The following is a 14,230-nucleotide window of genomic DNA, read 5'->3' as shown; positions in this document are numbered from 1 at the left end:
GAGCCCCTGCACCCACATGGGAGACCCAGAAGAAGTTCCTGGCTCCTGGTTTCAGATTGACACAGCTCCAGCCACTGCAGCCATTTGGGGAGTGAACAATGGATGGAAGACCCCTCTCTTTGCCTCTCCTTCTCTCTCTGTGTAACTCTGACTTTCAAGTAAATAAATAAATGTTAAAAAAAAAAAAAAAAAGTAAATCACATGATACCCCATGGAAAAACACAATTTTAATATGTCCATTTATAACAAAATATAAATGATTCTTGGGGTATCTGATACGGTGATTAACCCACCACCTGACATTGGATAGTAGAATGCCTGGGTTTGAATATCGGCTCTGCTTCCCATTCCAGTTTCTTACTAGTGTACAACTAGGGAGGCAATAGGTAATGGGTTGAGTATTTGGGTCCATGTCACCCATCTGGGAGGCCTGGGCTGAGTTCCTGGCTCCCGGCTTCAGCCTGGCTCAGCCCCAGCTATTGTGAGCATTTGGAGAATTTGACAGTAGATGGGCAATCTCTCTTTGTCTCTCTCTGCCTTTTAAATAAATAATAATAAAAACAAATAATTTAAATATACCTACTATTTGATTTTACCCTAGAAACAAAAGGGAGAGAATTCAAATGTGTTTTTTTTTTTTACTCTAGACCCTTCAAAATCAATTACAATAGATGAAGATTGTTATTGAAATAAATTATTTTAATATTGTTTTCCTTTTTAATGACTACATGTAGAAACAAGAACAAAACAAATATTCACCAAAAAATGTTACTTACCCAGGTGGTAGGGGAGCCTGAGTTACAGTATTTAATGGCCTAGGGCCAGAGCCGCCAGATATAGTAAGAGGAATTATTAATCCAGATGTTGCTCCTTCAGATGTACTTGTATTTATATTTGTATTTGTGGGTGGCAGAGAGCTTGTACTTGATCCATCACTTTCAGAAGCAGCAGGTGGAGAACCATTGACAGATGCTACACAAGATTTGGGGAAAGTAGGAACACTCTTATTTTCCAAAATCTAAATTAATTATAGAATTTTATCTTCAGAACAATAAAAAGGTAGGGAAGTGAAAAAGTTTCCAATTAATAGATTTGTTCTCAATTTCTTAGGTATCATTTACCCTGTGCTTTATTATTAATTACAAAGCACAGCTTCTCTGGTGTCCTGATGTCACAAGAAATAAAAACTTTTAGTAATGGAAAAATTAATATTAAAATTAAAATACCATAGGCCGGTGCCGTGGCTTAACAGACTAATCCTCCACCTTGTGGCGCTGGCACACCGGGTTCTAGTCCCTGTCGGGGCACCGGATTCTATCCCGGTTGCCCCTCTTCCAGGCCAGCTCTCTGCTATGGCCCAGGAAGGCAGTGGAGGATGGCCCAAGTGCTTGGGCCCTGCACCCGCATGGGAGACCAGAAGCACCTGGCTCCTGGCTTCGGATCAGCGCGATGAGCCAGCCACAGTGGCCATTGGAGGGTGAACCAACGGCAAAAAGGAAGACCTTTCGCTCTGTCTCTCTCTCTCACTATCCACTCTGCCTGCCAAAAAAATAAATAAAAAATAAAATAAAATACCATATTCCATGGTATTTTTAAGTTCATTTGTAATTTTCTATGTCCTTAAAAATACCTTTCGTATGAAATTCTGCAGATCAGAGACTAATTTTTGGTGTTACTATATGAAAGATCTGACTGATATGCAGTAATATTATTACAAATAATTATTAAGCACTTGCTACATTTGCAATGTCTTTCAATGTGTTTGTTGACAAAACAATTTCTAAAGGAAGTCATCAGTATTATTCCAAATCTTAAAGAGCAGGAATACACAGTTAATACAATTATCTACATAAGGAGAAGGCATATGATTAAACATTAAATCATTTAATAAAATGACTTGAGGGCAATTAACTTTTATAACAATCGTTGGTTTAATTACTTTGCATTTTTCTGGTCATACATTGGTAAGGGAAATAATAAGATTAAAAATTTGGGTTAATGAGAAAAATGGATATTCTATATGTAAGTGTCTAAACTGTTAACTACATGAAACATACTCACTGTATAAGTTTTGCTTTAAAATCTGATTATCATTTAGCACTACTGAATTATCTGCCATGTAATGAGTGTCTTTTAAAAGGATACAAATGGGAATAATGAACCAAATTCTCTACTGTATGCCATGCTTACGTTACATATTTACAACCATGCAAAAAAGTTGCATTCTTATCTATACAGTCTATACTTTATAGAACGTACACATGATTTTTCTTCCTCAGCAACTTCACTCTGGGAAGAAAAATTAAGGGAAAAGGTTGTTCTTGGTTACCTACAGGAAAGATCATTCACGGGCAAAATCTTAAAATGTAAAAATACAGCTAGAAAACTGACCGAGAAAGTACTTCTGAAATATATCTAGAAATCAATTCCCAAATAGAACATTATATAGGCCGGCGCCGCGGCTCACTAGGCTAATCCTCTGCGCCTTGCTGCGCCAGCACACAGGGTTCTAGTCCCGGTCGGGACACCAGATTCTGTCCCGGTTGCCCCTCTTCCAGGCCAGCTCTCTGCTGTGGCCCGGGAAGGCAGTGGAGGATGGCCCAAGTCCTTGGGCCCTGCACCCGCCTGGAGACCAGGAGAAGCACCTGGCTCCTGGCTTCGGATCAGCGCGGTGCGCCGGCTGCAGTACACTGGCCGCAGCAGCCATTGGAGGGTGAACCAACGGCAAAGGAAGACCTTTCTCTGTCTGTCTCCTCTGCCTGCCAAAAAAAAAAAAAAAATTATATACAACATAGTACTTAAAGCTGGAATACAAACCTGGTCTACGTGGGGTGGGTGGAGGTGGCCGGGAAGGTCTTGGTGGCCTAGAAGGTTTAAAACCGCCATTTGAGAGTGATGGAGAATTATTCCCACTGACCCTCCTATTTTCACTGGACCCTGTATCCTCAGGGTCATCTGATCCATTTGTATTCACTCTGGGTAAGGAGAAAATAAATGCTTTTTGAATTTAAGAAAATAGTCAGCAGGAAGAGCAAAACTGAAAGTTTTACAATTGTGAGAAAACATTCCTAATTTCAGAACAGCCTCATGAAACAAAGTTCCACTGGGTAAAGTCTAATACAATCAGACATAGAAGAGTTATTTGTGAGTACAGAAACACTTGGAACCATTCAGAACAACTAGGTGTGCTGCTTCAGATTCTAAAAAATGTCTTGAGAAGGCCCTATATAAAGAGGAACAAAGTCAAGATCTCAAAATTCCAATGTATTACAAAGGGCACTACTTTATCTTAAGCACAGATAACTAGTTCATTATTGCTTCCTTGGTTTCCACTGGCTATTAATGTTATTTCACATTTGAGGCACGGCTGGCAGGAATGAAGACATATACTTATTTCTTAGGGATTGTGCACCTCTTAACACTCCAGTACAATGGTATACAAAGTGTTTAAAAAGTTGGTGGTCAAGTGTAGATGTGCCACAAATCTTCTAAAATTTTTATTTATTTATTTATTAAGCAGAGACAGAGACAAAGACAGACGAAGATCTTCTATGCAGTAGTTTACTTCCCAAGTGCCCACCTGGACATGCTGGGGGCAGGAACCCTACTATTTAAGCAATCATCTGCTGCCTCCTAGGGTATACAACACAAAGCTGGAATCAGGAACAAAGCTGGGACTTCAACCCATGGACTCAAACCCAGGCACTCTGATATGAGAAGCTTCCGCCCCCACAGACCTTTTTAAACAGATGTCATCCCTTCCAAGGGATATCAACTGGAGAAAAAGAATGGAAGGACAGTAACAGGAAATGTCAGACTACGAGCTACCACTGCTGTTATCACTTCTCCCAAAGGGGATCTGGTCATGGATTAGAAACAGCAGTATGTACTGCCAGTTTAGAGAAGCCTCAGCGAAGGCTTCTCAACCTGTACTCTTGGACCTTCAGAATAAGCCTGAACAAAATAAATCTAATATTTTTAAGAAGAGAGACGGGGCCAGGATTGTGGCATAGCAGGTTAAGCCACTATCTACAACACCAGTATCCCATATGAGCGCCAGTTTGAGTCCAGACTGTTCCACTTCCAATCCAGTTCCCTGCTAACATGCCTGGGAAAACAGTGGAGGATGGCCCAAGTGCTTGGGCCCTACACCCGCATGGGAGACCAGGAGGAGCACCTGACTCCCGGCTTCGCATCCGTGCAGCACACCGGCCACAATGCACCAGCCGTAATGGCCATTTGGGGGGTGAACCAATGGAAAAGGAAGACCTTTCTCTCTGTCCCTCTCTCTCACTGTTTAACTCTGCCTGTCCAAAAAATAAATAAATAAATAAATAAATAAATAAAACCTCCCTTGTATCTTTCTGAATTTTGTGGTCAGCAGTCAGTGAACTCTTACCTTGTTTCATCCTTGGGTCTGGAGCCATCATCATTCTGTGAAGCACCTTTAACATCAATAAAATTCAAACAGAAAATGAGTTTCAAGAGAACAGTTTTCAATTACTTGTGTAAACATGCCATGCAACCAAAACCTTTATATTAAAAATGTTTTTAGAAAAACATACTATTAACTTAGTTAATTCCAATATTTTTTTAAAAAAAGATTTTATTTATTTATTTGAGAGACAGAGTCAAAGAGAGGGAGAGACAGAGAGAAAAGTCTTCCATCTACTGGTTCACTCCCCAAATGGCTGCAATGGCTGGAGCTGGGCCATTCCAGAGCCAAGAGCCAGGAGCTTCTTCTAGGGCTCCCACACAGGTGCAGGGGCCCAAACACGCGGGCCACCTTCTACTGCTTCCTCAGGTCATAGCAGAAAGCTGGATCAGAAGCGGACCAGCTAGGACATGAACCGGCACCCATATGGGATGCTGGCGCCACAGGTGGAGGCTTAGCCCACTACGCCACAGCGCAGGCCCCCCCAGTATAGTTTTTAAAAGGGAAAATGTGATATATGTTCACAAAATTGAAGAGAAGTTTTACCAAAATTTTGTGTAAATGCTTATTATTATTGTGTAGCAAATGTGAACAAGTAAAAGTATATTACTTACATACTATTTATGCCTTTTTTGGAATATATGCTTGACTCTAGCTCAAACCTAATGTTTTAACCATCTCTGTAACCCAAATACCTCATCAAGAAATGCTGATTGGGGCTGGTGTCATGGCACAATGGATAAAGCTGCCTGCCACCTGCAAGGCCAGCATCCCATGTAGGTGCAGTTCATGTCCTGGCTGCTTCACTTTTGATCCAGCTCCCTGCTAATGGCCTGGGAAAAGTAGCAGAATATGGCCCAAATACTTAAGCCCCTGCTACCCATGTGGGAGATCTGAATTAAGATCCTGGCTTCAGCCAGGCCCAGTCCTGGCAGTTGTAGCCATCTTGGAAATGAACCAATGGATGGAAGATCGATCTCTCTTTCTCTCTCTCTCTTTCCTTCTAATTCTGACTTTCAAATAAATAAATCTTTACCTTCCCAGGCCATGGCAGAGAGCTGGATCAAAGTGGAGAAGCCAGGATACAAACCGGCACCCATATTGGATGCAAGCACTGCAGGCAACAGCTTTACCTGCTATGCCACAGTGCTGGTCCTTCAAAATAATTCTTTAAAAAAAAAAAAATGCAGATAACCAGGATGACCAATAGAACAGATTCTGAAAATAGAAAAACTTCTCTTTATGCAGCAGATTGGGAAATAGCTTTAAGAAATAGGAAAGGCAAAAATGAGTCAAAGTAGCAGAAATGAATGCCACAGTATTCGTATTTTCTTCATAGAAAGTATCTCTTAAGACTCAGTGAGAGTTTGTGTACTGTACCGTGTCAGAGAGAAGCTGTACAATGACAGCAGTAAAAACAGATTTTGGACAGAGAAGAAAAAGGAAAAACTATAAAATGCAAAAACAAGGATCAAGTTTAACAGTACAGGTCCATTTAAGTAAAAGAAAAATTTCCCTGAATACAGTGAGGGTTTCAGTGAAATCATTCCTATTTTACCCAGAGTGTAATTAATAGGTTAACTCATTAAAAAATGCTGATTTACCACCATACCATACCAAGCTTATCTATGCAATGAACAATTATTCAGCAATAACAAAAACAAAATATTGAAACATGCTATGTCAGGAATGAACTTCAAAAACCTAACACTAAGTGAGGAGCCAGACACAAAAGACCACATATTATATCAAAAGGTTCAGAAAAGACCAATTTTTAGAGACAAAAACCAGATTACTGGTTGCTCTAGAGCCACAAGAATGAACAGGATTTCCTGTAAATGAACAAAAATTACTTTAAGGGTTTTTTAAAAAGTTATTTACTTATTTAAAAGGCAGAATGACAGAGAGAAGGAAAGCAGAGAAAAAGATCTTTCATCTGCTGGTTCAGCCTAGGAATGACCTGTAGTAAATCACACCAAACCAGGATCCAGGAACTCCATCCTTGTCTCTGCATAGGTAGCAGGTGCCCAAGTACTCAGGCCATCATCTACTGTTTTCCCAAGTGCATTAGCAGGCAAGCAGCTGGATTAGAAGTGAGGCAACAGGACTCACAACCGGCACTCCAATGTGGAGTACTAGTATCACAGGCAGGGGTGGTTAACCTGCTGTGTCACAATGCTGGTACATTTTTTAACAATCTTAATTGGCTTTTTTATTCTACAATCAGGTAATAACTTCACTCAATAAAAAACATCAGTGCTCTAGGCAGAAGGGTAAATATACTCTAATCCTGGATTACAATAATAGTTAGATTTGTCAGTGAAAATCAGTAAGTTGTATATTTGAAATGGGAAATTTTAGGATTTATAAAACACAACTTGAAAAGGCTGCTAAATGGTAAAAAATGTTACAACAACATATACTTCACAGTAAAAGGGTAAATTTCAAGTTTTATAAGAATTATCTTAAATAGAATACATTCCACTAAAATAAATGATAAATGGAACATAAATGAAATCAGGAAACCACACCAAAATAGACAGCAAAGGTTACTAAAATTCAGTAAATTAGTATTGCATTTTTCTCAAAATTAAGAAAATAATCTGGGGCCGGCGCTGTGGCACAGCAGGTTAATGCCCTGTCCTGAAGCGCTGGAATCCCATATGGGCGCTAGTTCAAGTCCTGGCTGCTCCATGTCTGATCCAGCTCTCTGCTTTGGCCTGGGAAAGCAGTAGAAGATGGCCCAAGGACCCTGCACCCATGTGGGAGACCCAGAAAAAGCCTGTGCCTTTGTCCTCATATTTAAAATAGGGACTGGATATGCATATGGCCTAGTGGTTAAGATGCTCATTTCCAACACTGGAGTATATGAATTCAACTTTTAGCTCCAGCTCCAGAGTCCCATCAGTGCAGCTCCAAGAAGGCAGCAGGTGATGGTTCAAGTAAATTGGGTCCCTGACACCAATGACAAAGGCCTGGATTGAATTCCTGGCTCCTGGCTGCCCTGGCCGCTGTGTGCATTTGGGGAGTAAACTACAAGATGAGAGGACTTTTTATCTCTGCCGCTAAGTAAAGAAAAAAAGGTGTTTTTGTTTTTTTTTTTTCCTTCAGAGAGAGAGAGATCTTCCATCTACTGGTTCACTCCCCAAATGGCCGCAGTGAACAAGGCTGAGCCAAGCTGAAGCCAGGAGCCAGGAACCAGGAGGCTCATCTGCGTCTTCCATAGGGGTGGAGGGGCCCAAGCACTTGGGCCATCCTACGCTGCTTTCCCAGGCACATTAGTAGGGAGCTGGATAGGAAGTAGAACAGCAAGAACTTGAACCAGCACTCATGTGGGATGGCAGCTTTAGACAGCAGACTAACACACTGTACTACAATGTTGGCCCAAGAAAAAAGATTCTTATTGAAGTTGATGACACTTCATAGAGAAGTTATGAGAATTAAATATGAAAATATTTGAAACAGTGTCAGCACATAACTATTCCATAAATATTAGCTATTTATTGTTTTACAAATTTTGTATTTCACTAGCAAAGTCCAAAGACCATTTTTGTTCAACCTTATTTCACTTCAATATGGAATAAACCATAACTATAAATTTACAGCAAAATTTATTTAGATATAATTATTTTTTCTAATCAGAGAATAGTTAAAGAAAAACAATAAAAATCTGACACTTACACAATGAATGTTCGGGAAAAGAAAAACGGCTGTATTGCTCCAGCCGTTGTGGCCATTCTGGGAGTGAACCAGCAGATGGAAGACCCTTCTCTCTCTTTCTCTCACTGTCTCTACCTCTCTCTGTAACTCTGTCTTTCAAATAAATAAAATAAATCTTTAAGAAAAAAAAAATGGCTGTACTTAAAATTAGCATAAAACAAATGGATTGCTTTTAAAAATATTCCTAATCTCAATTTCTTCAGAAAAACTGATCAGATTTCCAAATGCATGTGTTTTACCCAAAGGAAACACTGGAGATCTACAAAGATCTCTTCTATTGAGCAGGCCAGTCAGAAAGGGTCCTCCTACCATTAAATAACCAAATTGCTAGATAAAGCAATTTAACACATTGTTCCTGTTTCCTGGGTGCCTAGCAATCTTAAAAACAAACAAAAAATGAACTGACACAAGAGTAAGAATAGGATGAAGTAAATAAATGTGACAAACAGGGTGACCCTGAGGGCTGTAATCAGCTCTGAGATGGATCAGAAAGCCTTGGGCAAGCAATAAGGTGGGAGCAGGAAACCAGAGACTGAGATGTCATGCTACAGGCCCTGAAAATGTGCTAACGTGTTCCCAGTTCTATGGTACACTCTGAGATCTACCAGAAGCAAAAGAAATTTTTTCTGGAACAAACAATGTATACACTTAAGATTGCAGTAAATGAAAATCAAGCAGAAACTTGCAATCAAAGAACAGAAAATACAAATGAAAATAAAATAAGCCTCAACGAGGTAGAGACATAAAATAATTTATATCCCCAAATATTTCAGACACTGGAATTATCAAACGGAGAACATTAAAAAAGTTATGTATCAAAAGAAAATTAATAAGCAAGAAATGAGAAACTATCAAAAACAAGCATCAGGGGTTGCATTTAGCATGCAGTTAAGAAACCCATCCCATGGCCGGCGCCGTGGCTTAACAGGCTAATCCTCCGCCTTGCGGCACCGGCACACCGGGTTCTAGTCCCGGTTGGGGCACCGGATTCTATCCCGGTTGCCCCTCTTCCAGGCCAGCTCTCTGCTGTGGCCCGGGAGTGCAGTGGAGGATGACCCAAGTCCTTGGGCCCTGCACCCACATGGGAGACCAGGAGAAGCGCCTGGCTCCTGGCTTCGGATCAGCGTGATGAGCCGGCCACAGCGGCCATTGGAGGGTGAACCAATGGCAAAAAAGACCTTTCTCTCTCTCTCTCTATCTTATCCACTCTGCCTGTCAAAAAAAAAAATAAAAATAAATAAATAAAAAAACCCATCCCAAATCAGACTGTCTGGATTCAAGTCCCAGCTATAATCCCAATTCCAGCTTCCTCCTAATGCATAGCCTGAGAAGTAGGGTGGGGAACGACTGACCAACAGGTGATATAAGCCCTGTGAAATCACTTGGTCTGGCCCTGCCAAGACAACTGCAGGCATGACTCAAAATTCAATAAATTTATGGCATGCTTTAAAAAATAGATTTATTTGGAAAGAGTTCCAGAGAGAGAAGCATCTTCCATCTGCTGGTTCACTCCCCAAATAGCCACAACAGCCAAGGATGGGCCAGGCTGAAGCCAGTAGCCAAGAGCCTCCCCCAGGTCTCCCACATGGGTACAGGGGTCCAAGCACTTGGGCTATGTTCCACTGCTTTCCCAGGTAGATTAACAGGGAGCTGGATTGGAAGTGGAGAAGCTGGGACTTGAACCAGTGCCCACATGGGATGCCAGTGCTGCAGGCAGCAGCTTAACCCCCTATGGCACAGCACCAGCCCCCAGGCTAATTTTTACACTGATAATTGTGTTATAAAATATCTAAATGGTCCTTGACAGAAAAAAGGTTCCCACCCTGTAAAAGCATAGCCTGAGAAGCAGCAGGTGATGGCTCAAGTTATTTGGTCTCTGACACTCACATATGACACCTAGATTGGGTTTCCCTTTCTTGGCTTATCCCTTCAGGCTGGGCCAATCATAGCTGTCGTGGGTGTTTGGGGAATGAAGCAATAGATGTGGGGTAGGTGTATGTGTACGTGTACATGTGTGTGCGTGTGTGTGCACTTCTTAAATCAATAAATTAATTAATTTTTAAAAGGCAAGCATCAGAGCCAGCACTGTGGCAGTGCCCGCATCCCATATGAGCACCAGTTTGAGATCCAGCTGCTCTACTTCTGATCCAGCTCTCTGCTATGGCCTGGGAAAGCAGCAGAAGATGGCCTGAGCCCTTAGGCCCTTGCACCTGCATGGGAAGACCCAGAGGAAGCTCCTGGCTCCTAGATCGGCACAGCTCCGGGCGTTGTGGCCAATTGGGGAGAAAACAGCAGATATAAGACCTCTCCCCCCGCCCCCTCTGCCTCTGCCTCTCTGTAACTCTGCATTTCAAATAAATAATAATCTTTAAAAAAAAAAGTTCACTTCTTAAATAAACAGTAAAGCTGAAAAATACATATGCCCTTAAAGTTCCACTCTGAAACATGAAGACTGAGAAGTTTTACTTCTGTTAATTATTAAATATTTTGCATTAGTAACAGTTTTAACTACTAGGGAAAAATAATTTAGGAAGCTAAAAATGCAGAGGCTTACAGCAGTTTGATAATTTAACTTGTATTTACCTCTGGACTTCTAATTCATAAACAGAAAAATAATAATTATTATACAGTTCCTGTGAACAATATCCAACTAAAGTGTCATCGGAAGTGGTATAACCATTTTCAAAATTTCTCTCTACCTTCCCTAACCCTAAAGAATTCATCTGGAGGACAAACCAAGACTATCTTGAAGTTTCTGTTATTTAAAACTGTCATGAGAGGCAGGCATCTGGCATAGTGGTGAAGAAGCCACTTTAGGAAGACTGTGTCCAAAGTCAGGAATGCCAGCCCTACACCCAATTCTAGCTTCCTGCTAAGGCAGACCCTGGGAGGCAGCAGGTAACAGTTCAAGCAGTTGTATCCCTGCCATCGACATGGAAGATCTACACTAAGTTCCCGGCTTCAGCCTGGCCCAGTCCTGGATGTTAAGAAGTTAATCAGCAGATGGGAAATATGTCTCTAAATTTCAAATTAAAAAAAAAATCTGGAAATGATTAACAATTTTTTAAAGTACTAAAAATGTTATATTTTAAAGAGGAAGTAGGGGCCGACATTGTGGCACAGTAGGTTAAGCCGTCTGCAATGCCTGCATACCACATCTGAGTGACAGTTCAAGACCAGGCTGCTCCATTTCTGATTGGTTGCCTGCTAAGGTACCTGGGAAAGCAGCAGATCATTGCCTAAGTACTTGGACTCCTGCCATGCATGTGGGAGAACTAAATAAAATTTCAGGCTCCTGGCTTTGGCCTGGCCCAGCCCAGGCCACTGTACCGACTTGGGGTGAGAATCAGGGGTTGGAAGACCTCTTTCTTATTATCTCTCCTTTATGTCACTCTTTCAAATACATAAAATAAATCTTAAATAGGAAATACAAAGTCTTCCATCAAAATAGAAAGTAGTAACAGGGGCCAGTGCAATTGATTTTGTCACTGTAACAAAAAAAGTTCTCTAATTATAGCTTACAAAAATGGAAGAGAGGCCGGTGCCGTGGCTCAATAGGCTAATCCTCCGCCTGCGGCGCCGGCACACCGGGTTCTAGTCACCGGTCGGGGTGCGGATTCTGTCCCGGTCGCTCCTCTTCATGTCCAGCTCTCTGCTATGGCCCGGGAGTGCAGTGGAGGATGGCCCAAGCCCTTGGGCCCTGCATCCGCATGGGAGACCAGGAGAAGCACCTGTCTCCTGGCTTCAGATCTACGCGGTGCGCCGGCTGCAGCACACCGGCTGCAGCGGCCATTGGGGGGTGAACCAATGGCAAAGGAAGACCTCTCTCTCTGTCTCTCTCTCGCTGTCCACTCTGCCTGTCAAAAAAAAGTTTTTTTAATAAAAAATTTAAAAAAATAAAAAAACAAAAATGGAAGAGGGATGGCAAATGAATTTCAGTTTTCATTAATTGTCTAGTAGTACTAAGAAGGATTTAGTCATATTTAATCTCAACTAGACATGCTACAGAAAATAAATTATGACTGCCATTGGCACTGGAGGTAGTGTGGCATCAAACACATCACATTAACTGGCATACAGAAAAAAATCTATAGGACCAACTGTGATTCAACTTTCATTTGGCTAGTTTTTCAAACTACTGGAAATTAAATGCTTTTAAACCATGTAAACAATGCACTAAAAATGCTCAAAAAATCAGTCTGTTTTCAAATAAAGAAATAAAATTATTTGCTTAATCTGAAAAGGTACAGCAATTTTTTTTTTTTTAAGATTTATTTATCTATTTATTTGAAAGGCAGAGATACAGAGAAAGAGAGAGGGAAAGACCTTCCATCTGCTTGTTCACTCCCCAAATGCCTGTAACAGCCAAGGTTGGACCAGACTGAATGAACCCAGGAGCAAGGAGCTTTATCCAGGTGTCCCAGGTGGGTGCAGGGACCCAAGGCCATCCTCCACTGCATTCCCAGGCCATTAGCAGGAAGCTGGATAGGAAGTAGAGCAGCCAGGACTGGAACCAACGTCCATATGGGATGCCAGAGCTGCAGGTGGAGGCTTAACCTTCTACACCATAGCCCTGGCCCCCAAACAGCAATAATTATACACAGCACATTACAGTGGTTATTTTATAATAGAATAAACATTAAATATTTTAAGCAAAAACTATCACTTACTTTCTGAACATGTAGTTTCACCATTAGTAACAATCTCAGAATCTAATTGCAGCCCATCAAGACAAATTGACAAGTCTCCGATTGTCTCTGTTGGCTCTTTGTCACCTACAAGCTGCAAAGTCACAACCACCTCCTCAACTGAAAGAACAAAATGACAGGGGGAATAATGGATCATTTTCTTCCTTTCTGCCACCTTAACTTGTTAAATTCTAACACCAGGAAAAACTGTACATGAGTATATGAATATATAAATTGTTACACAACACTTCACAGAATGCTCGAGACCTTCTGACACCAAAACACGGTACTTAAAAAAAAAAAAAAAAAACCAGTATTTACTAATGCTTAAACTCCATAATGTGAAATATTAAATATCTCTATCATTTCACTTATTTTTTTTAAATTCCCTATAAGGCTGCAGTACACAATGAGCTAGCATGACAACAAATATTACCTGCAATACAGCAATATGTACCTGAATCATACTGAATGAAAACATAACTTAAGTATACTATAAAGCCCTAAATGAGAAAAAAATGCTCAAAAGTATGCTTTAGATAGTAAAAGAGTAGGAAAAATATCCCTGCTTTAAAATCATAATACATTAATTAAAATAAGCAAGCTACAAATATTTAGAAATCTTGACGATGTATATAGGTATACATGGAAATAAAGCCGCAACCATCCAAAATGAGGAAATGTTAAAAATAAGTATTTGAAAGGAACATAATGCCAGAATATGAATCATACTTGTACTTGTCTTTATGAAGTGGAACTGCATTTGTTCCTTCATCTCAGCTCTAAACGTTTTAGTGCTATAACTGACTACATATCACTTTAATACTATCAATTTACAAAGTGAATAAATGTTTACTAAAAATATTGGATTCAAAATGAATGACCAAACCAAAGTTACTTAGAATGCTTTAAATAGTTCAAAATTCTTATCTTGTTGATCCTATAACCAAATAAACTTAAAAGTCAGATAGAGAACATGAGTCATATAAAATGTTTGGCATATAATTTTCTTCCAGAAAAACAAATAGCTAAGTACGATTTCTGTTACTCTTACATACATACGTTTCATATTGTTTGACTTTAAGGTTTCATAAATATCTAATGCAGCAGTTCCCAACAAAACATCAGATTTCAATGTCTGGTGACTCCACACACGAAAATGTAATTTACTCACAGGGGTAACAATACTAAAAGTGAAAAAAATGGGAAAAATATTATTTGCCTTATAAATTACAATGGTTTCTACATAAATTACAATTAAGCTTTAATGTCTAAAGTCTTCTTAATGTACCACTTTATGGTTTAGTGTATACCAATCTATGCCCATGTGCTATAACCTCAGGAAAATCTGATGGTTCCACACTTGCATGGTCATTTTCACATCTGG

General features: G+C 40.3%; 1 protein-coding gene across 3 annotated transcripts in view; it reads right to left on the bottom strand.

Moving 5' to 3' along the window:
- Positions 1 to 14,230, bottom strand: part of ITCH (itchy E3 ubiquitin protein ligase) — a 117,340-nt gene that overhangs the window by 59,257 nt on the left and 43,853 nt on the right. For all 3 annotated transcript variants that reach the window (XM_062204060.1, XM_062204058.1, XM_062204059.1), the window contains 5 exons: positions 13,906 to 14,030; positions 12,826 to 12,963; positions 4,400 to 4,445; positions 2,818 to 2,975; positions 777 to 972 (listed from right to left, as the gene is read on the bottom strand). In XM_062204060.1, the coding sequence (XP_062060044.1) occupies positions 777 to 972; positions 2,818 to 2,975; positions 4,400 to 4,445; positions 12,826 to 12,963; positions 13,906 to 14,030 (663 nt within the window). The remainder of the gene's footprint in view (positions 1 to 776; positions 973 to 2,817; positions 2,976 to 4,399; positions 4,446 to 12,825; positions 12,964 to 13,905; positions 14,031 to 14,230) is intronic.

Source organism: Lepus europaeus, chromosome 10, assembly GCF_033115175.1.
Source record: "Lepus europaeus isolate LE1 chromosome 10, mLepTim1.pri, whole genome shotgun sequence".
Classification (NCBI taxonomy): domain Eukaryota; kingdom Metazoa; phylum Chordata; class Mammalia; order Lagomorpha; family Leporidae; genus Lepus; species Lepus europaeus.
The sequence above is the reverse complement of the archived record's forward strand: the minus strand, read 5'-3'. Positions and strand labels throughout refer to the sequence as shown.